Source organism: Ixodes scapularis, unplaced genomic scaffold (assembly GCF_016920785.2).
Source record: "Ixodes scapularis isolate PalLabHiFi unplaced genomic scaffold, ASM1692078v2 PGA_scaffold6__148_contigs__length_123643588, whole genome shotgun sequence".
In the NCBI taxonomy this organism is placed as follows: Eukaryota; Metazoa; Arthropoda; class Arachnida; order Ixodida; family Ixodidae; genus Ixodes; species Ixodes scapularis.
In genome coordinates, this window is record NW_024609881.1 from 89,076,773 (window position 1) to 89,100,679 (window position 23,907).

General features: G+C 44.8%; 1 protein-coding gene across 1 annotated transcript in view; it reads left to right on the plus strand.

Annotated features, from left to right (window-relative positions):
* LOC8025568 (cytochrome P450 3A2-like) overlaps window positions 1-23,907 on the plus strand; it is a 47,524-nt gene that overhangs the window by 18,732 nt on the left and 4,885 nt on the right. The window contains exons 5-12 of the mRNA XM_029987334.2: window positions 1,518-1,643; window positions 2,486-2,735; window positions 3,280-3,410; window positions 4,837-4,945; window positions 7,157-7,244; window positions 11,971-12,079; window positions 16,628-16,716; window positions 17,289-17,429. Coding sequence (XP_029843194.2) covers window positions 1,518-1,643; window positions 2,486-2,735; window positions 3,280-3,410; window positions 4,837-4,945; window positions 7,157-7,244; window positions 11,971-12,079; window positions 16,628-16,716; window positions 17,289-17,429 — 1,043 coding nt within the window. The remainder of the gene's footprint in view (window positions 1-1,517; window positions 1,644-2,485; window positions 2,736-3,279; window positions 3,411-4,836; window positions 4,946-7,156; window positions 7,245-11,970; window positions 12,080-16,627; window positions 16,717-17,288; window positions 17,430-23,907) is intronic.

Sequence of the window (23,907 nt, forward strand, 5' to 3'; positions counted from 1 at the left end):
CAAGAGACCACTGGATTCACCCCTTTCCAGCTGGTACATGGTCGGAAGGTAACGACCATGCTGGAAGCCATGCTGCCCCATGAGCCATCTGACAACGAGAGCGACGACGCCCAGGCGGTTGCTCAACGCGCCGAAGAAGTTCGCCAGCTCGCCCGACTCCTGATTCAAGACCTGCAACGCGTCGACGCCGGCCGCTACAACCTTCGTCGCAGGGACGTCCACTTCCAGCCCGGAGATAGGGTGTGGGTATGGACGCCCATCCGTCGCCGCGGCCTCAGTGAGAAACTGCTGAAACGGTACTTTGGACCATACAAGGTACTTCGTCGCCTCGGCGAACTGAACTACGAGGTGATGCCCGACGGAACACGAACATCGTCACGCCGCCCACCACGACCTGAGGTCGTCCACGTCGTGCGCCTGAAGCCGTACTACGCTCGATAGGACTGTGGACCTTTTGTGCTCCAAAAGACTCTTTAGTTTATCGTTCTTTTTTATTTTGATTTCTTTTACACTGCATCGGGGCGATGCACTTTTAAAGGGGGGAGTAATGCCGCGCGCAAGGCTGAGAAAGCAACGCTCGGTCACGGTCCTCCAGAAAGTTCCCGTTTATTCATGTACCGCACGTAACTTCTATCATTTATCCCTGCTTTTGTTTTCTAGAAAGTGCGTGTTCATTCTCGCCCCGATCACGCGACGCTCGAACCGCTTTCGCCGAATCTTCGAGATAGCGGCGCACTCTAGATAAGAGGCCGCCCGCGACCTTGTCGAGTCAGTCTCGCCCCAGCGTTCGACTCTGCTGCCACGCCGACTTCGACGCCCGCGACGCTCTATTATTATCTTTTGTACTCTTTTATTTTTGGCACAAGTTCGCCACATTAAACGTTTATTTCTTCTTGTTTATTTCCTGTTTTCTTTTGGTCACCACCCGTGACAATATAGGATATATAAGAACCATATCAGAAACTTATAAGAAACTTCTCACAATTTTTTTATATGGTGCATGTATGTTTTTATATATCTTCCATAGTTCTTATATAGTCCTTATATGGTTCTTATATGGTACTTATATGGTTCTCATATGTTCTTATATATCGTGTATGATTCATATCTGTTTATTAGACACAACAATTTCTCATACATATGAGAATTTTCAATGGGGTTCTGGCTCTAGCACGGTAACTTCCTGGGTTTCGGCACAAAATAAGTCAAAACTAGTTACGTCGAATCGTTTACTGCTACAAATTCAAAACACACCTCTAGTCCCAAAAAACCGCGCGAGTTCGTCTGTTCCGTTTCGTCCACAACCAAGGAAAAAAGCTTAAGCGCGCCCTCACGCGCATTTCTAGAAGGCATCGATCTTAGTTCTCTTTAATCCTGTCAGATAAAGAGTTTCTCTAATAATAGACACCACGGCATTTTATTTAAATTTCAATGATAGCTAATAAATGGACACACGAGTGCTTAATTCGGCGCTTATAAAAATGTTCTTCTACTTTATCAAGACTTTACGGGTGCAGGTCACATCAAAATTGTTCAGAAATCACCAAGTTGGCAAGCTCAAGTTGATTAATGTAGATGGAGATCGGTGGAAACATTTGAGAAGTCTCCTGACCCCCGCCTTCACCTCCAGCAACATGAAAAAAGTGAGTATCATAGGTTGGCTAAACCAGTAAAATAGTACTTCTGGACGATGGAAACTTCTTGATAAACTTTTGAGAGCACAACATGAAAATTCTCGTAATAAGCGTAATGATAACAAGTATGCAAAAACCAAGCTTACAATACCATGCTATACTACAAGTAAAGTTTCCTACTAGTTGTATACCATAGTTCACTACAAGTGGTAAATCATGGTCTATTACTACGCGATCACGGCAGTATGCGAATATATAGACAATTCGCTTCAGATAATCTTTTCACAAATAACACAGGGAGCCAAACCTACATGTACAGGTGCGTAACACGTTTTCAAAATATCTCAATTACGCTCATTGTTATTCTCTATTAAGAGGTCGCTTCAGCATTTACCACGAGTGTATCATTTAATCAATGAGAGGAAATGTAACTTCTGTTTTGTTGTTACGAGTATTGTCTGCTTTCGTTGTCTGCTTCGGTACGGACGCTGAATTGACTTGGGAGTCATTGCAATGTTTTGAAGAACACTGTTTATACTCGTGCAGAACTGGGATGAATCGAACCCGCCATTGCCGAGGACATGTAACTTTCAGGTTAATCGAATGTACCAGCCCTTGCACCTGGAACTAGTTCAGCCAGTTCAGGCGAATTGAACAGCCCTAACTGCAGCTAGTTTGTATGTCTATTCACAATCCTTCCCGTCAGAGCTTGACGCTGTGACGTCATCACGCGCTTTCATTATCCTTCCTGAAGTTTTTTCTTTGTATAAGCTCCCTTTTCGGCGCCGCGAGCGGTGCAGTTGTAGCTCGTCACCAATCGATCGATCGATTATCTCACAACTCTTCCGCAGATATCAAGTGTGATGGACGCCTGCACCAACGATGTAATGGAAGTTCTGGATTCATTCAGTAACCAAGACAAGGCATTCGAAATGGGGGAGGTCTACCGAAGGTTTTCGCTGGACGTGATGTTAAGATCAGCCTTCGGAGTAGAATCAAACATTCAGAAAAATCAAGGCATTACTGGCGTGAACGAGATGCTCGAGCAAATAGCTGACCACGAGGACAAGAGTTTCACTGGCTGGCTGCCGTTTCTCTTTAGTAAGCTTGTGAAGTTACCGCTTTTTTTCTTCAAACTTCTATTCAGAAACCTGGTCGTCTTAACACCATATATATTAGACTTGCTTTTTTTTCTCAAACTCTGAGAAGGCTGTAGTAAAGAAGAATTTAATAATAGAGGGGGACATTCACTTGTGTGTTTTTTTCCCGCATTTAACAAGCATATGCTTTTTTAAGCCTAGTTAGCTCAAGAATTAATCTCTTATTTTCTCGGCGTCTCGCAAAATGCTTAAATGTGGCTGTGCATTTTATACTGAATGTTTGCAAGTAGTATCTATAGTTACCCATACGAGCAATCCTAATTTGGCGCATCTTTTGAAGTTTTGAATTGGTGAGCTTGATATTTATGTTTAAAAGAACTTTATTCAAAGTAAACTTACATCAAGACAAAGCGTTTTCTCAATTGGTTCATACTTCACTTTTTTCAAGTCATCCATGCAAGTGGTTCGCTCTCGAAGTAGTTCTGTTTGTTGCAAAATTTAGCTTCAAATATTACGTAATCAATTAATATTCATCTTCTTTGCAGATTGCTATCCAGAGTTTTCGTTCATATGGAAGTTGTATTTCACGTGGAGTAAATATTTTATAAGTTTTCCCATGGACAAACTTAGTTATGGCTTTATGCCAGTAATCAACATGCGGCGGTCTAACCCAGAGGCAAGTTTTTTCTGGACATTTGATGTAATATTATTATTGTTTAGAATATTAGTTTGTATTGATTAAGGTTTGTTTTTGATATATTTACTTTTTTATAAATGCGTACCATTACGAAGCTTGCATCAATTCGAAAAAGAACTCCAGTAAGTTAAGCAACTACAATATAAACACAAGGAAGGAAGCCGAAGAGAGAATATGAAGATGGAGTTGGAATATTTTGTTTTTCAAGATATTGGTTTCTGCCACAAAGTAAAAGAACATAAAATGTCATAATCGGCGTTCCAACACGTGCCCCAACAGTTCTGCCATTACATTTCTCTAGACACGTCTTCAGCACTTCCTATCTCGACATCTAGGTCGGCTAGAAGCCTTAATCTAGAAGACACTTGACCATTGTATCTTAGGTGTATTTTTATGAAATTATCAAAGCATTTATAATTCAGCCATTGGATATAAATTCTTGTGGAACGCTAATGTTTTTGTGCAGTGGAAAAAAATCTTGTCTAAACCAGAGTAATCAAGCATAAATGAAAAATCTAATATGATCATCAGTTTCTCAGAGTAATAAGCCGAATACGTCAAAATCTTAAGACAACACATAAAAACAAAAAAGGTTAGCAACATCAAATAATATTAATAGTGTAAGACGTGCATGACACCTTCAAAACAAATCGTGAAAAATTGATGTAAAAGACGTTACCTCCACGTTGTCTTTTTATTTTCTTAGCTGGAATCGCTTGTTATTTAGTGGAGTATGGAGTTGGAATGTCTTGTTTTTTGAGATATTGGTTTCTGCCACAATGTAAAATAACAAAAATATCATAATCGGTGTCCCAACACCTGCGCCAACAGTTCTACCATTACATTTCTCTAGACCCGTCTTCAGCAGTTTCTATCTTCTTATCTAGATCGACTCATCGTTATTCCTTATAAAAAGTAGACATTTTAACATTTTATCTTGGGTGTATTTTGATGAAACTATCAAAGCATATAGTATTCAATCATTGGATATAAAAGCGTGTTGAATACCTACTGTTTTCGTTCAGTAGAAAACATTGTTGTGTAAACCAGAGGAATAAAGTATTATTTAGGAATCTGATATCATCATCCGTTTCTAAATGTAAAGAAGCCTAATACGTCAAAATCTTATGGCAACACATCAAACAAAAAAGGATAGCAACATCAAATAACATTAATAGCGTAAGACATGCATGACATATTCAAAACAAATCGTGAAAAATTGACGTAAAAGACGTTGCATCCAATTTGCCATTTATTATATTAGCTGAACTGCTACAAAGGCTGCTGCATGAATGAGTCCCACGTCGTACCGCTGGCTAAACATGGAACAACTGCGTTTTTCTTGCAATAGAACTGTTTTATAGCATTAATGCTAATGACGGAATCTTAATTTTGTATTCATTAGGCTCGCAGAGATGACCTGCTGCAGCTTATGTTGAATGCAGAAACTGAAGAAGGGGCAGCTGTAAACGTTCACAAGCTCACAGTTAAATACGACGACGACGTGTCTAAGCGTGAGCCATTTCACTTAATTAAATATTGGTAAAAAATGTCCGGCAGTTCTCACACAATTCCCTATGTAATCTGTATACCTGCTATGTCAACACATGTATTGATTTACTCACACGGAGACAATAACAAATTTTCTAGCGTAACTTTATACGAAAATGATTATAAAGCCCGCTACGTATTCAGTGAATATCACAGATTGCAATGAACTCCCCCCCAAAAATAAAAAAAATATGAAATTAAAGAAAAAAACCTGAAAAGTGCATAAAATAACATAAATTAACGGAAGCTATACTGACTGATGGCTTAAGAAACGTGGGGGGAGGGGTGGGGGTGTTGTTAAATTTGCACTTCTGAATTTATTAGTCATTTGGGTTTTTTATCAGCTAGTTCTGTCCTCTCAATTGTTTTTGCAAGATACGTAAATTGGGCAGTATTGCCTCGTTTTTCTGTCGTAAGGTATCAACGATTATAATCACCATTCAGCATTGCAGATATCCAGAATTGATGAATTATTCTTAACAGTAATTGTATTAACCTCAGACTGTAGTGCGGAAAAATTAAGGATATTTAAGTAGAACAAAGAGGCGACAGTTGAAGAACGTTTTAAACGCATCTAAAATCGTTTTTTTTTTTTTTTGCTCATTATATTTATTCGATGTTAACGTCACGGACCTTTGCAAGGAGACGACAACTGGAGTACCTTTTAATACCTAGACCCTAATACAGGTAGACACATTCATCTAAACCAGTGTCTCCTAAACGTTTTGGCTCAGGGATCAAGGATCTGTCGATATCTCGAGTGTCTATAAATATATCTCTAATTATAAATATGGAAACCCGAATCTAATTATCCTGGATAAGCATAAAAATACAAACTTAAAAGTTAGAGTACATATTTAAAAACAAAGTGGAGGAATATATATGCGTATATTTTAAATTTCAATATTTATATAATTATGACAAAATATTAGGAACCAAGAAATGTCACCAGGCGTATATAAAAGCTCATGCGAATTTCTGCATGCACGTTTACAAATGATAGAAGACGAGTGAAAATGATAGAACTGATTCTGATTATATGAAATAGATACGACAAACGACTCTAAGAACAATATACATGGGAACGCAAAGGAACTTTGACATACGTGCTTACACAGATATACAACGGAGTTATACACACACAGTGGATAGAAATGGCGATGACAATGTCAAATGAATAATATGACGAGAGGACATACCTGGTGGGTAACAGAAAAATCATGCAGGTTTCTGAAGATTTTTTTTTCTGTCTCTTAGTTAACTTTTCGGTGCTGTTTTTTCACACGTGCTTTTGCGCCTGTCTCTCAGGACTTGCGGAAAGCGGAGTGCAGTCCGGGCTTCGTTAAAAGGACCGCGGCAAGCCACGGGCCAGTTGGTAGACCTCCGCGTGCCGGGATTTCAAGACCCCTGATCTAATCTGAAAAACTCTTCCTCACACTGGCTATCACATTGAGAAACAAACCAAACCTGTTGTCCTTTTCTTTGACTTGAAAATTTCTTAATTTTTCTGCACCATAGTCTCAGGTGTTACATTATTATCAGTTATGTCAAGCTGGTCCGCACATTCACCGTTATTTTTTGCATAAATCCTGTATTTCGTTGCCTAATCCGGCATGCGTCGAATTTTTGCGCTGATGGGCATTGGATCAAAATTTTCGGGCTTGCACCGCTGAAGAAGGTAGAACTACGGTGCTTTGAACGCACCCTCGTATGGTGTGATTAGCGTTCCATCCTGACCCTACATTTGAAAGTGGTCCCAAAGCTGCAAAAAAACAACTTCACAAAAACCGCCGTGTCGCGATCCTATCGGTTGCTGCTAGCAGCCCCGGCAAAAAGAACCATTGAAGACCAGTGTCGTTGTATGTTGCGGCATCCAAGATCTTGGCCGCCGAAGCTTCAGTGTAACGTCAGGCTGAATAGCCTCCTGCAGAAGAACAGACATCTGCAGCATCCACCACCACTGTTGTGAGACCGCCAGGATCGCGATCGCCTGCAGCATGACTCTTTTATGAGTTTCCAAGAACCGTCCCAGGGCGTTCCTCTAATCAAGACTATTGGGATCTACGTAGTCAGTCCGTGCACATAGCATTTTCGCGGGTTTTGTTACGCAACGAGAGAGGAGTGAACTTTTTCAAAGTCATTGTCTGGACCTCTGAATAGTCTTTATTTCACAGCCACGGACACCAATCTCAACGGTCGAAGGAAAAGGGTCCTCTCCAATGCCGAGGTTCACGCCAACGCGCAAGTTTTCCTCATCGCTGGGTAAGCTGGCTTAGAAAGTGCTATTTAAAAGAAAACAAAAACTATAAAATTTAAGAAATTTGGCGAATTTTTGAGTAGACAACTTAAAACCAAACGTTCCTAAAACACTGTTTTTTTTTCGGAATTAGATCAAGATTGGCTAAAATTGAATCCTCTATATGTTCCCATTCTCACTCCGAGCACGGGAGGGGAAAAATGCAGAAATAAAACCGACATCTATGCTGGTCTGAAATGCGTCTGTCCCAGGATTTGTCTCCTCTACCTGAGCGCATTGTATCACCACAGGTTTGGTGTCGCTCGATATTTGTTGAACACTTTTTGTACTTGGCCTTAAAGGTCACTAAACCACTCTTACGATAGTCTGTTTATGGCCATACCTCAATCGATGGGCGTTAAGCATTCTGCACTATACATTCACATTCATGCGTGGCCAATGCTTTCATTAAGATCGGCATCAAATATGGATTACCTCAGGAGTATCGTAAACACCAGAGGGCGTTGTCGGACGAGGAAAAGGGCTAGGGCTACTTCATGGGGACTTTATTGTATTGTATTCTGCGGCGCAATCTCTTTGAAACGAGAGTCGAAGTTCGGCACGCCAAAAAAGTTAAAAAAGGGAAAAAAGAAAAGAAAAGAAAAAAAGAGGGGGAGAGGTGGGGGGAGGTCGTCAGGGCTTACCATCTGTCGTCGATGACCCCTGGTGGGCGGAGGGTAACAGCTACACGATCACGGTGGTCCAATCGGTACGCGCTGACTCCTCGGTGCGCAAATCACCGTCGCACTTTCCACCACGCCTCCAGCCTCTAGCCAAGAACAGGCCACGTGGTCATGTTCACTCGGGAAGCCGAGTGCCTGCTCGATGCGTGAATTCCCGATGGGCGCTGGCAGGAGCTTCTGGCACGTGAGCAGCAAATTCTCGGTGGTCTCTTCGTCGTCTCCACAGGCGCTACATGTCATGTCCGTCACGTTACTGTCAAACTTTCGACGGTACTGTCTGGTGCGCAGGGCACCACTGCGGGCCTCGATGAGTAGGCGACTTCCCAGCGCGTTTCTGCAGAACGTTATTGGAGCGATCTCGGTCTTGAAAGATGCATACAAATGCATGCTAGCATGCTGTTGCATTCCCAATATCCAGCGCTCCCTTTCGACAGCCCTTATCTGCGTTCGCACTTTACGCACCCAATCTTTTTCAGCTTGAGGCTCATCACTCAGGCAAAAGGCTCCAAACTTTGTGAAGAGGCGGGTGACACGATTCCTCCACGTCGAATGGATGTTCTTGGGGTGAATGTAGATGAAAAGTCGCCGTGCCCAGCGGTCTTCGTCCATATGCCGGAGTCGCGCGTAGTACTCTCGTGCCTCGAAAGATGACCAACCGACGTCACTTTCAACAAGCTTGTTGGCCACTCGTCCATGGCATCCCAGCGCTTGACGTCCGACTTTTTTTGGCTTCGTTCGAGATATTCACGAAGCTCGCTGGGTATGCAGATGACAGAGTTTCCAAAAGTCAGCCCGGGTACCGCGACGGCCTTCCAAAGTTCCCTGGTAACGACGTGTTGGTCGCAGCTCCAGAGGCACCGTCTTCGCAGTATATTTCGCTTACGCACTGAGGACGTCCTGAGGTTTTGGTGACGCTCAGCGAGGTAGTTTTCCGTAGCTGATAGTGTCACGCCAATGTACCTCTACTTGGTGCAAACAGGGATCGCCGCACCCTGTAGGATGAATGGTACAATGCGCTCCTCCTCGCGGGAAAAAATAACTGTCGCTGACTTGTCAGCATTGAAGCGTAATTGGAGTTAATCCGCCTCGGTCTCACATGTGGCCAGCAGTTTCCTCATGTCCCCCACACTGTCGGCCATCAAGACAAGGTCATCAGCGTATGCAAGCCCAGGCAGCCGCCATGTAATCACCTCCCCGTGTTGGAGATGAGTCAAAGAAAAACCGATGGCCGTTTTCTCCGGCGCTCTTTCCATGTTAGAAGCATACAACATGTACAGTGTCGGCGACAATGAAGAGCCCTGTCGTAATCCTTTTTCAACTGTACACTCGTCAGATTTCACCCAGCTGAAAGATGCCGTTACAACATTTTTATCGCAGAGCCGCTGGATTTCGTCAACCAGGTTTCAGGCATATTAAGCTGCTTTATTATTTTTTAGAAGCGTGGTATGAGGAATGCAATCATATGCTTTCGCTATATCAAGGAAGCAAGTAATCATTGCTCGCTTCTCCCTTTGTGCAATCTCGATGCATTGCGTCAACGTAAAGAAATTATCTTCCAAGCGTCGTCTACGTCTAAAACCGTTCTGCAACTCCGTCAGTATGCCGCTCTCCTCGGCCCACTGTGTTATACGCCCATTAATTATTGTCGCGAGCACCCTGTAGGCAACCGGCGTGACCGTGAGTGGTGGTAGTCATGTAACAACTGCTTGTTGCCGCCTGTCTTTGGAATGAAGAAAACTCGACCACGTCTCCAGTCGCTGGGAATCGGGTCATCGCCGCAGAATTTGACTAAACAGGTGTGCCAGGTGCTCTCGTGCGTCGGGTCCTAGACCTTTGAGCACCTTGGCCGAGATTCCATCCAGCCCCTGTGCTGTGCTGCCGTTTAGCCGCGCCAGTGCACGTTCTACTTGAACACACTCCGCGACTGTTGCATTTGGGTTGACTGTGGTACTCTGCGGGGCATCTTCTAAGTGCGGGATTTCATCCCTCATGCCTTCTTGATTGCAGTTCATTTGTTCCGTCCCAAAGAGAGTGTAGAGATATTCACCCATAATTTCTTTTATGTTCTTTACCTCACTTCCATTGTCCGGAACCACCAGTTGGGGAGAGCTGTCTTTCCCATCTAGACTACCAATGGAGCGCCAGAACTTCTCTCCGGCTTTTTTTCCGCCCTTTCGTATATCTGCCATCTCCTTGCAGTCATGTGCTTGCCTCTTCTCTTCAACAATAGCTTGTGTTAGTGCCTTGCGTATTTGGTACTCCTCCCAGAGTTGCAAGGTCTCTGGACCTTTTCCAAACGACTCTAGTGCTTGGCGATGTTCTCGGTTCGTGTCTTGTCGGTACCGAATCGCTCTCCCGATTTCAGCGTCCCACCACGGGACAAGCCGCCTTTTTCCTTGCGCGGTCCTTGCCACCGAACGCTTGGCAACTGCCTGCCTAAGTTCCGTGGCGCATTCTTCATACGTTGCGGCCTTCGTGCGTTGCTCACTTTCTTCGAAGTCTTGACATACAGCCTCGATATCCTCCTCGCGCAGCCGAAACGTCAATGCGCACTTTGGGCGACTGCGATGCCGTTGGATTGCTCCAAAATGTAGCAGTATGGTACTATGATCGCTGCCAACGCTCCGTTCACCATTGTCGTCCACAACTATTTTTTGAAGGCGGTTTGACAGCCTCTTGGAGGCGAGGGCGTAATCAATGCAGGTTTTTTTTTTTTTTTGTCCCGCACCATCCATGTATGCTTTCCTTCACACTCTTCTCTCAGGTTTAATATTTCCGATTCCAAATCTTCTGCCAATATTCTCAACATTTGTCCATTCTTGTCTTCGCGCCTGTCCAGCTCAACCAGGTGACCATTAAAGTCCCCCATCAGTAGCACGGAATGGCTTCGGTACAAACTTTGGACGTCGTGTCGAACGCAGTCTAGATTGGCCATGTTTTCATCTTGCCTGTTATTTCCCACCGAAAGATAAATGGCACATACCGATGTCGGTGTGTTCCCGACTTGTCCTTGCGCCCATACGTGTTCTCGGCACGTTTCAAATTTTCTGACCCATGCTTGCCCTTTCTGAAGCAGCCATAGTAAGCCCACACCCCCTCCCCGTCGGTTGCCTTGAACCCTGTTACACCCAGCCCAGCACCATGAAGGGTCCACTGGGGGCTCTTCAGCGTCACGCAAGTGAGTCCCAGCAACCCAAAATAAAGAGAATTGTTGTTCACTGAGCATTATATGTAACTCATTCCACTTCCGCTGACGTCTTGCACCATTCAAATTAAAAAAAAAACAACGACAACACTTCCTTTTTGTCTCGTTCGACCAGGAGACAGCGGTAGTTCGGAAGGCCTGGTTTGCTTGTTATACCCCCTAACACTGCATTCCCGCCAATTGTTGGCGGACTATGAGATTCACGATTTGCGCAACCTCTAGCGGCGTCATATGCCTGCCTGGTGCCGGACGTAGCCAGGGAAAAGGGGGAAAAAGTGCGCCATCTGGTGTCCGGAATAGTTCCCAGTGATCGATATTTGACACCGACTTTTGTAGAGAAGTCGTCCACGCATAAATATATTGTTTGGTGTTTGGGATGATTAGAGCCCATTGATTGAATTATGATCATACATAGACTCGCGCAGGAAGTGGCTTAGCTCCCCTCTAGTCTCCTTGGAACATAGTATTCCCAGGTCGACTACATAACTTGGAAGATTGAGCCTTGTGTGACTCTAGATGGTACGTTTTAAACGTGTTGCGTTAAATGACTTCCGTGAGATTAGCTCATGCCCGTGTTATAGACACTGACAACTTTAGAGAAGCTGAACGTTGACATCACACTTCGTTTTAATACGCTAATGCTGTTATGTCATTGGTTGCGGAGCGATGATGAGGTGCAAATGACTCTCCGAGCCCTGCCTCTCTTAAGCTGACGCGGTGGCAATAGTAGCAGCAACATTGAAATAAACTTATGCCGTCAATATTGCGAATGTCAGTAGAGTGTTTTATGTATATTTTTTTCAGTACTGAGACATCACGGACGGCTTTGACGTTCACGTCCTACCTGCTGGCGAAGTTCCAAGACGTCCAAGACAGACTAAGGACCGAAATAACTGCCGTACTAGAAAGAGACGTAATTACATTTAATTTTTTTCTTGCATTTATTAGTAGGGTTGATTCCGAAATATATTTACCTCTTCCGCACACTATTGTGACAAATACAGACGCAATGCGGAATGTTTTTCGTGTAGCTTCTTATACTTCGTTTCAAATTAGCTTGGACTAAATACGATGGCCCTGCAAGCGCGAGCGGGTAGCCGTGACTGCCTTGACTAGGGTGCCTCAAGCCTTGACTGGAGCACTTGCTGCACAAGTGCTCGTGACCCCGCCAAGGCTTGATTCATAGCAAATAGCTCGCGCTTTTAGTACGTGCGACTAACAATCATCAATTCTAAGTTAAGACGAAGTGATGTTGCACAGACGAACCTTGTTCGCATTTTATGACTCGGAGGCCCAATCATTGTTGTTCGTGGCATCTTTCAAATAAGGCCCTGCCAGAGCTAGCGTTCTTGGGGAAAGAGAAGTGGGACATTCAAGCCTTCTAATGGTTCCCACCTCAGCCCCACCCTGCCCTTTCGCTACTCCGTGATTTTTTCTGCTGCATGTCCATGTTTTTCTTTTTTCGACTACTGCGCTTTGTCTAACATATGTATGAGCACAGTCCAGTAACTCGTCCTATTGGCGATTTTTATCGCGTGTTTTAAAACTGTCGTTTCATAGGTCCAACTACGTTCAAGGTCATGATGCGCCCATGGCTGGAGTGCTTGTTGATAAAGCGTTGGTGGCTGAAGCGATGGTAGCTGAAACATATGTGGGCTGAAGCGCTCGTGCCTCAATCACCCTTGGCTGAAGCGCAGGTCTCGTAAGCTGTTAAGCGTCGCTCGTGTAAGCCCCGGTCGCGTAAGCTCTGGTCGCATGAACTCGTAACCGCCGTTGGCTTAAGCGCCGGTTCCGTAAATTCGTAAGCCCCGGTGGCTGAAGCTGACGTGACCTAACGTCCTTAACGTCGTCCTCGACGCCATCCTTGAGGTCGTCCTTGAAGTCGTCCTAGAGGTCGTTCTAGACGTCTTCCTAGACGTCGAATTTAACGTCGTTCTCTATGACGTTGTCCTCGAGGTTGTCCTAGACGTCCTCCTTGGTCGTTTCATTAACCGTCTTAGATGTCGTTCTGTGCGTGTTCTAGGACGTCGTCCTCCACGCCGTCCTAGGCGCGTCCTCGAGGTCGTCCTTGAAGTCGATTTTGACGTCGTCCACTAGGACATTGTCATCCACTTTTTTATGGACATCGTACCATTTTCTTTCCTAATTGTTTTCTCTCACGATGTTCGTGTAATGCTACCACATTTAATCCCGTTTTGTCGAAGGAACAAAGCTGCAACAATTTTTTAAGCTACTTGTATGTCTTTGTCTTTCGACGTCCATGCGCTAAAAATATCTGATTTGCTCGAGAATGCTGACGAGCGAATTGGCCGCTACAGTTTCTTGTTCCAGCCGCATACTCTGCGTCATGATTACTAGGCGAAATCTGGAGGCTGCGGTCCCCGCGACCCAATAAGAGCATCGGAGCGAGTCACGTGACACCACGTCACAGGAGCGTTTGTGTTACTGTGCCAAATGCGAGGCCCGGAGGAACCGGCTGTCTTTCTGCTGGCCAAGTGTCGTCTGCAGCAAAACTAACCGAGAGTTTACCGCCGCAGCATCCCGGTCCGCTAGAGTAACGAGCTTTTCGGGATGAGTTTATGGGACAACCATACTCTCCTAAATTTACCCGCGAATTTGTGGCGGCCGGGTGCTAATGCCAGGGCGACGCATTGTGCGGAAGCGGTCGATTGCACTGCTGCGAGTTTCATAAATAATAATGGCACCAACGGCCGCGGTGTTAAAAATCGAAAGCGAATACGGATGTTGCGTCTATTCTCTTAGGCGCCCGTTTCCGGCTTGAGCGGCGTCGGCGTCGGCGCAACCGCGCGCTGCATTATTGGAAATTTTCCATAATGATGTCACACGTAACGTCACGTGTGACGTCACGAAGGTCACGTGTGACGTCACTCGTGACGTACCCGCGCGTTGCATTAGGGGTAAATATTTAGCGGAAAATCTTCCCTGCTAGATTTAGCGGGAAAATTTTCCCGCTTAATTTGGCGGCGAAAATTCCCTGCTAAATTTATCGAAACATTTACCCGCTAAACTTAGCAAAAAATATTCCCTGCTAAGTTTAGCGAGACCAATTCCCCGCTGCATTTAGCGGAATAAACTTAACGGAAAAATTTCCCCGCAGCGGGAAAAATTTTTTAACAATTTCCCCGCTAGATTTTGCGGGAAATTTCCCGCTAACTTTAGCGTAAAAAATTTCCCGCTAAATGTACCGGAAAATTTCCCTGTTACATTCGCGAAAATCTTTTCCCGTTAAACATAGCGGAAAAAAAATTCCCGCTTAGTTTAGCGGGAAAAATTCCCTGCTAAGTTTAGCGGGAAAAATTCCCCGCTAGACTTAGCGGAACAAATTTAGCAGGAACATTTCCCGCTGAATTTAGCGGAAACAATTTTTCACTTAGATGAAATCATTCCCCGCAATATTTAGCCGAAACATTTCCCCGCTAAATTGAGCGGAAAAATTCTCCGCTAAATATTGCGGGGAAATGTTTTCGCTAAATATAGAGGAGAATGTCTGTAGCTAAATTTAGCGGGCAATTTTTTCTTACTAAATGGCAGTGTAGATGGAGAGGAGAAGTGGAGTGAACGGATGAGCGGGAGGGCCATACCCTCCTCCCCATACCTTCCCAACCTCCTCCTCAAGAGCTGCGCTCTAATTCGGCGTTACAGGGGATTGTAAACGTGTTTCCTTTTTTGGTTTAAAGACAATTGAAAACTATAAATTGCTAAAGAATTATTTCGTATATTTCATATTATCTCGACAGAGATTGAATCCTGCGAATTCTAATTCCGCTAAAAAAAGTAAAAAGAAAATGCCTAGATCTACTTTTTGTCGAGCAGGGCGCTGTGGCTGTGGTCTCAAGGAGGCTTCCTGGCCTCAACCATTGAGTGTTGTCCCGTGCCTTGATCCGATGCTCTTATCGCGTCCCCGGGTCCGCAGCCTCCCCAGTTCCCCAAGTAATCGTGAAACAAAGTATGGCTGCCATCGATTTCACAGAAGTTGCCAAACGTCCAATTCTTGCTTAGTGTACCACGCTCTCAAAGCTACTGGTGCAAGCGCGTTGCTTTGCCTAGCGACTCTTTCGCGCGAAAAGAGCAAGGTCAAGACACCACTCGCGAACGCAGCTAGGACAAAGATGCACACGACGCATCATTTCACGGAGTACAGAAAAAGACGCATTCATGCGGTGCCTTTTGTAATGTTTGATTACGTTACAAGATCCATTTACGGAGCCATCCGCGCTTCGCATGGAGCGTTCCAACCAATGGACCTTTCTGAAAGTTGCGCGCGCCCTCAAGGGGCGTGTGTGAGGCATTATGGGATAGTGGGGATCGCTGCCCTGTCGATCGCCGCTACCGCTGTGCCGCCTTCGGGAATCTCGTTGCGTACGTTTTCATTGGGCCCCTGTGTACGGCATGCGGCAATCTTTGCAGCGCCCAGTGCTGCGCTGCGTCGCCCACATGAGGTCGCCATCGTTTTGGATGGGCCACCGTTTTAATGCGCTAGCATCAGAATGCTTGTTTTCACGAAAACACGGTGGTGTTTTTCGTTTGTTAGTACAGAGAGAGAAAAGGGGATAAGGAGAGGATGAGGGTTACACGTGCGATCCCCCATTGTTCCCAAGCACTGATGTCAGCACGCTTCAACCTCTCTCCTTCCTTCTCCTTCTTTCCCCGTAGTAACATACTGAAAGACACCACAGGGTTTTCGTCAAAACAAGCCCTTTCGTTTTCGTCAAAGTCCGAGACTGATAAAAACAAAATCGAAGAACGACACCCCGAAGTCATTCTTTTTTTTTTCTCTTGTCTCGGGGCTTTCTCTTAAAATACTTTCAATCATCATCAGCTAGTTTGAGCCCTAACATTTCGTTAATTGACGCAGTATTTTGTAACTTCCAGTCACTTTTAAATTTTTATCGTGTAAATCTCCAAGCGTTGCTACATTTCTAGACGACGTCCTCGTCATCCTTTTTCTTGAAAGAGAGGACCCTTTTGAACGTTTATGTCGAAAAATCGTTGTTTTTGTTCTTTATTTCACAAAACCTTAACTAAGAAAGCCGGAAGATCTCTTTCTCACTTCGTGATTTCGTGCACGAAAGTACGTAGACAGCCAAGGAAACAATTCACTCCTTTGTGAGTGGGACTTAAGAACAACACCGTGCCAGAAATAATATTTGTGTATGAGCAAAGCATTGCAACCCAATCTTCTTTTCGCTCAATTTCGAATAAATATATAAATAAGTAATCATCTCCGTATATACATTTGTTTTTACCCTTATGGCTAAGCGAACTAACCTTGTTGGAACAATAACAAAGGTATTCTTACCTACTGCTGTTTGAAAGAGCTTTTGCAAAAGTCTTTTACTGTGGCGAATGGCTTGAGCTGTAAGTGTGAGTTTGCCCTAGTGTGTGCTCTGTAAATTACATCGCGGAAGTGTCTCACTTCTTTGATATTTTAATGTTTCAGGGAAAGTTCAGCTATGACAACGTGTTCAGCATGCGTTACTTGGATCAAGTGATATCGGAGTCGTTGAGGTTCTACCCTCCGGTCACTGGGTAAAGTAAACTTTGTTTGCATAAATCCCGTAGCCTTCAAAACATTCCAGCCAGGGAAGTGAAGACGTATTTATCTTCAGGTGTGGAATTATATTGCGATATAAATCAAACGAATACGTTGCTCGAAGTTTTTCGAAATAAATTATATTTTTGAAAGTAAAAATAGTCGAAAATAAAATGTTTTGTTAGCTCCTGACATTTAAGCATTTGGAGGAAAATACAAATATTTCCTAATAAGAAATCGAAATCATACTTTCAACTTTTCGTTTGCTGTCCCGTGATCTTGATGAAAGTATGATTTGATTTTTCAAGTGTTGGATTGTGTAAGGCATATTATAATGCATATTGCAAGCGCTTATTTAATAAAACTAAGATAAAATTGCACAGAGAGTACCCGCACTAATATATATATAGAGGTGTTTAGTTGTACGCCCCGCCAGACTATGAAGGATGCATAATCCGTGCGTCGTTTTGACGTTTTAAAAGAAAACACAAATGCAGAATGTTAACTAGTTTCATTATCAAAAAGGCAACCTGCAATTAGTAATTTACGGTTTCTTTTCGTGCGCTAGGTTCATCACTAGGACTTGTCAGCACGACTACGAGTACAACGGGCTTAAAATTCCTGCCGGAATAAGTGTTCTGATTCCACCGTATCAACTTCACCACGATCCGAACTTGTGGACTGAGCCAGAAAAGTTTGATCCTGAGAGGTAAGCACGGAAATTTCAGAGTCCCCTTATTGCAGTTATGTCGAGCAAGATGCGTGAGTGGTGTTCCAAGTCCTAAAGCGATGTTGACATGCCGGTGCACCGACCAACGTCACACAGACTCAACCGTTGTTATCCTGCCAGTGATTATGGTCGATATATTGAGATATATCTGCCTAGGCAATTATAAACCCCATATATTTAAACATCATGTAATTATTACTTCACTTACGTATGTTCTCCGGGGTTCTCTTTTGAGTCCTTTGCCTTTCCCATTTTAATTAAATGTTTTGTTAAAGGCATACAGAAAATTATTACTCTGATGCTGATTCATTAAACATTTCAATCCTATTAACACCTTTCAAAAGGATCTACAAAATATTTCTTTATGGTATGACAACTGAAGGATGAACATAAATGGGCATAGCCATGTGACTAACGTTTATAAACAACGTCCCATTTTTTATTCTACGCTGCAAATATTAAAATCTTTAGGTATGGCTCATATGAAAAATACTGGGTCATTGTGCTATCTAGTTGTTGAATACTTACAGAACCTAGTACAAGCTATGCTTTGACGCCAGGAATCTGGTGTTCTGCTAGTTCTACTAGACGAAGACCCCGCCAGCCGTCATAGTAACAATAAAGAACATGTTAGTCTTAAACTCCATCTCACTTTCGTTCATTCAACACTCAAAAGAAGCGCAACAAGGTGTCAGAAATGGGATAAGCAATATCTAATACTGAAACGATGGCATCGGTTTTTTTTGGGTTTTTTTTTTTTTTACCTTTTTAAGCCTTCATGGCAGCCACCGACATCGTAGACTAGAAAAAAATTATGATCTACGAATGTGCAACTAAGTACAATAACAAAGAAGTCGATTCTCGGATTTTGCTGCTGCTACGCATTGGAGGCGCAGAACTCCTGCAGAAGTACAACCATTCACATTTCCGGCAGCGCAGATGTTCGCCTACATTTATCAACATATTGAGGAACACTCGTGGAGGAAACGACACACATCGTATGCGTCTTACGTCTTCCATGACTTAACAAAAGGCGACAAACCAAGCTTTTGACGCCTCCACACGAGACGGAAGAAAGCAAAAAAATTCGATGCGCTTTCGATGCCAATCGCGACCGAATAATCATTGACCACCTCGCTCTCGAAATAAATTGCCACTTTCGGACAGATCATTTGTTGCGCGAGAAGAAACTTGTACTCGACGAAGTCAGAAACCAGTGCAGGGCAGCCCCACGGTCCAGTACGCACACCCAAGAAATGCAGCCACCGCGTCGGGAGGTGCTCGCAATACATCGCCGCGGTACACGAACTTCTCGGCAGATATGACGCCACGCGGGAACCCTGTGAAGAACCGCCCACCCACCGCCAGCTAGTGGAATCTCGTCACAACTTGCGAAAAATGTGCTCTAGATGTGACAAGACTCACAAGCCACGACAATGCCCAGCACCTGGACAACAGTGTAACAACTGCGGCAAGTCTAACCACTATGCTGCGTTGGGTCAGCAGTCGGAGCAGCTGCGTCTACATGTACCAGTCGCGTCATGCGCAAGTTTTGTGAGAGCTGCGGGGGTATGCACCTCCCTCCTTGGATATGCCTACTGTTTGTCCTTTTCAGCATTTGTCTTCATGGCGCACATCAATGAACGTCAGTGGGCACTACATACTGTTTAAAGTGGACATTGGATCAGATATGAAACCAAAACCAACGGAGCAGTTGCAGGATACGCGGGATTACTCACAACTTAACACTCCGTGATTGCGCGACTACTTACACTTGTGAGCTGTAACCGCTATATTGTCACGAATTACAATTGATGAGGCAATGGTAACCGAAGAAACTAAACGTTGAACGGGGCGAACTTGTGCCCAAAACAAAAAGGGAACAGAAGAAAACAGCAGAGCGTCGCGTGCGTCGATGTCGGCGAAACCGCAGGATCGAGCGCTGGGGCGAGACTGACTTTGGCTCGCCACGCGAAGCCCCTTATGTTCACGCGTGGGCTTCTGGAATGGTTGGCATAGAAGGTTCGACGCATAGAACGATCTAACCTCGAAATAGCCAACACGGTTCTCAAATTTACCAGAACACCACATTCGAGACAACAAAAATGTATACCCGCGGTCAGGAATCGAACCTTGGCTTTCTGCGTGGAAGGAAAGCGTGATAACCGTTAGGCCACTCGCGGCAATATGGGGAGTGCTTTCTTTAGAGCAGCGTACCTGGTACATTGGCAACAGTGAAGTTCTATATAGTTAGCTTGCCAACTGCTGTATCTTGAGTTTGGAAGTTTGCCGAGAGCTGAAGCAAATACGACTCAACAAAGTCGAATGCAACTCAGTTGATGACCCTGCGCCAAGGGATGACACCAGAGCACATCATTGATGAGTACAAGGATGTCTTGAGATGAGTACAAGGATGTCTTCATGCACAACTAGTAATGTCAGAGCCACGAAAGATCCAATCAGCTATGGAAGAAAGGGTCCCACAGGAACTGCTGCACGTGGAGAATTAAAATGTGATTCCTATGGTCACAGAACCGACTCAGTTAGTCAAGCCCATTGTCGTTTTAACCAAGAAGAAGGATTCTCTCTGAATTTGCTTAGACCCACAAACATTTAATGAAGCAGTCAAGCGCCCGCATTACCAAATTCCGACGTTTGAAACCATCCCGTCAACGTGACATGGATTATGGGTTTTCACGGTACTGAATGCTTCTCGTGCCTCTTATCACATGCAGTTTGATGACGCAAGTTCTCGGCTATGTGTCGATACCAAACCGTTGGGACACTACAGGTTTCTGGTCAAGGCTTTAGGACTTAGCTGTGCACGTTAGATGTCTTAAAAGGTAAGGACCAAGTGTTTGTTTCCCTCAGAATGTACATCAACCTATACATTGCCGACAACTATAATGCGTCCAAGTATGTGTCTGACGATTGCAAGCAACTGAGACAGGTACTGAAACTTAAGATTTAACAAACATGTAACTGCACTTAGCTGTGTCAGAGGTGAAATACATTGGCAATGTGCTGACAGCTGATGGAGTCGAGCCAGATGTTGCCAGGCTCAAATCAACCGAGCAGTAGGCTAAACCGACCAAGATCTTCAGCGATGTTTAGACATGGGTAAGTATGGTTCACGAAGTAAGCAAACCTATCAACTGCATCAGCTGTTACGGGAAGGTAGTTTTGGCTCTGGGACGAAAACATACAGAAGTACTTTCAGAAAGTTAAGAAATCACTCTGGAAAACTCCTATTCCTGCGTTCTACGATGCAACCCAGAAAACAACTAGGTGGTTTGAAGCCAGTCCGTATGGACTGGGGGCAGCGTAGCTACACAGGGGCAAGCCAGTTACTCTCGCATCTGCAACACTTTCAAGTGCTCAAAAAGTACGCGCAAATTGATAAATAACTGTTGGTCATTGTGTATGGGGCAGAACACTAACTCTAATCGGTCTGTATGGACGAACTTTCGAAGAGGGGACTAATAATATATCCTATCCCGGTCTGGTGCAAACGCCATTTGATGCGGTGTCTCCCAGACTCGACCGTCTCTTACTACAATTACAGCTGCATGATACACAACCGGTATTTGTGCCACGAAAAGGCACTCTCGCAGCTGGCTAACTACCTGGAGCAGGGCTCCACAACTGAAGAATGACCGGGGCCAAAAGATATTTATCGGGAGTTATGTAGGTTTTTTAATAACTGGCAGACAGGTTTTCAGTATCTGGCATCATCGCACTGGTTGCCGTCTTGAGCAGATCTCGCAGTGTCATGTCCACGGGCCGCCCAGGAAGTGCCCACGAGCCGGATGCGGCCCGCACGCCGCGTGTTGTGCACCCCTGATCTAGAGCTCCTCTGAACGCTGATCGTTATCTGTGGATACACGTCAATCAATCTGCCTGCTCTTTAAAGCCTCGTTGAAAACCCTAAGTCTAGATAAAGTTCAGACAGCCGCCGACATAACCCGTCAGCGTGTGGTCAACTATGCCCAGGACGGCTGGCTAGAGAGACCGAAAGGACATCCACCAGCACAAAGGTTTTTGAATTGCATAAAATAACTTAACTTCGGAGAGGGACTACTTCGTAGAGGGCTCCGTATGATGACTCCGCAAGATATTCGCCCTGCAGCACTCAAGAAACTTTATGTTCATCATCGTAGAATGCCAGCTTGAAAAGCTCGGCTCGAGGGACACTTTACTGGCAAGGAAAGACGCAAGATTTGGAAGACATGGCAAAACACTGCATCCTATGCCAGCTCCACCTGTTAACAAACCACCATCGACCGCTAATTGACGTCTCGCTGCCATCATTGCCAAGGCAGAAACAGAGAATATCGTAATTGAGCATCACATTTGCTTCTGGTCGATTCTACTCCAAGTATGTCGAAGTAGAAAGGCTCTCTTCAACTGCAGAACAACCTGTAATCTGCAGTGTTAAGCAGATATGCGAAAATTTTGGCATCCCGAACAATGTCATCTTAGACAACGGTCCTTCCTTTGCCAGCAAGAAATTCGCAGACGTCAGGTCAGTCCTTCATGGTCCATCATACAGCGGACATCATTACCCCACTTTCCTCTGTCTAACGGCCAAGCAGCGCGAGCAATAAAGTCAATGATGGAGACACTCTACAAAACAGGACAGCTTGGAGAGGACCTGCACATGCCCCTGCGCACGTACCGCTCAACGTCGATGTCCACACTGCCATTTCTAGCAGAAATGCTGACGACCGAAAAGTTCGCATACTGTTTCCAGGGTGTTCGAAGTTACTTATACAAAAGTACCCAACGAAAGCCCACCGCCAATGACTCCAAGCTTGTCAGAAGGATCAGCACAAGCATGGAGACGAGCAAACATCTACCCAGAAGCCACTGCAACCTAGGCAACATTACTGGTTTTAGATGAACATCAAATGGACACTGTGTTATCACAGCATTGGCCCCAGTGCCTTCCTTATTCACCGTACAAAGAAATGGTGGAGGAACGTAGCTATGAAACCGCTACCACCTGAAAGAAGCACACCTGCCACCGAGGGATCGAGAGGCCCCACCCCAACTGCAAAGGCGGGCGGAGGGTCTGTGCCCATTGTCTGACGTTGATGAAGACCCCCACCCCCCACCCCGTGCAGCGAATGCACTATGTGCTACAAGCAGTGAACTCACAACCCCAGATCACACACCTTAAGGAAGAAAAGTGGTTCCTTCATACCGCCTGAACTTGTTATAAAAAAGGGGCGTGTTTTATATTTACCGGAACCTAGCGCCAAATATGCTGTGACACAAAGGTTCTGGCCTTGTGTTCGATTCTAAGGGTCGCACAACCCTCCAGCCACCATCGCAATAATAAATTCCACGTTGTGTCTTAAAATTCATCTCCATCCTGGTCATGCAACTCCCAAAAGAACTCACGCATAACACTAGTGACATAGCATGGAAAAGTCATGATGTAGTGATCTTCATAAAGGCTTTACACATTTTTTCAAGATTTGCTTAGCCTATATAACAAAGGTTTAGATTGGTTTCCTGCCAAATATACCAAGTTTTGTATTTGATATTTATTTTTCGATGACACGCATCTGTCGACTTGGCCCCATAGCAATTATTTAAAAACTAAACTTCAAATGAGAGAAAACTTGTGTGTTATATATGTAAAAAATAATTATGAATTTGGAGTAAGTGTGCCTAGCATGAGAAGATCTACATTGGGGTGACCTAATGAACAAAAAACTTTGGAAGTTAAAATTTCGGAGATAACATATTGTCACGAATGACAGACGATGAGGCAGAAGAAATCGGAATGAACTAAAGATTTAATGCCCCAAGCTTGTGACAGAAACGAAAAAATTAGACGTTTACAATTACCTGTAATGGCTAATTAGAGAGCAGTTCTTGAGAAGAGGGTACGGAGAGGAGGGTATGCCCCTCCTGCTCCTCCGTACACTTTCCTCTTCCTCTCCTTATCTTCCTCCCCTCGTTCTACCTCTACGCTGCTCCATCCTCCTACTCCTCTCATTCTCCCCTTCCTCCTTCGTACCTCGTGACCCTCGTGTCCCTAGTGATCCTTGTCACCTTCACGAATGAAGATCGTGACCTTCGTCGTGACCTTCACTAGTGTCCTTCGTGACGTCAATACGGGAAACGTCTCATAAAGCAACGCGCGGTGATGCTGACGGCAATGGCGACACCCCTCAAGCCGGGAGCGGGAGCCTAAGGCCTCATTCACACAGCCGGCGCCTCTCCCATCCCGGTACCGTCACGGGACACGCCAGGGTGGGGACGCGACGGCAGGGTGTCCGAACAGGCCGCGCAAGGTAATCGACGACGGCCGCGACGGCAGAATTGGATAAGATCGGATTGCGACGACTGATTATCAGATAGGAAAAATGCTATTCATTATTTATTTATTTATGTATTTATTTGCTTTACCCTCAGGGCCCGAAGGCATTACAGAGGGGGAGAG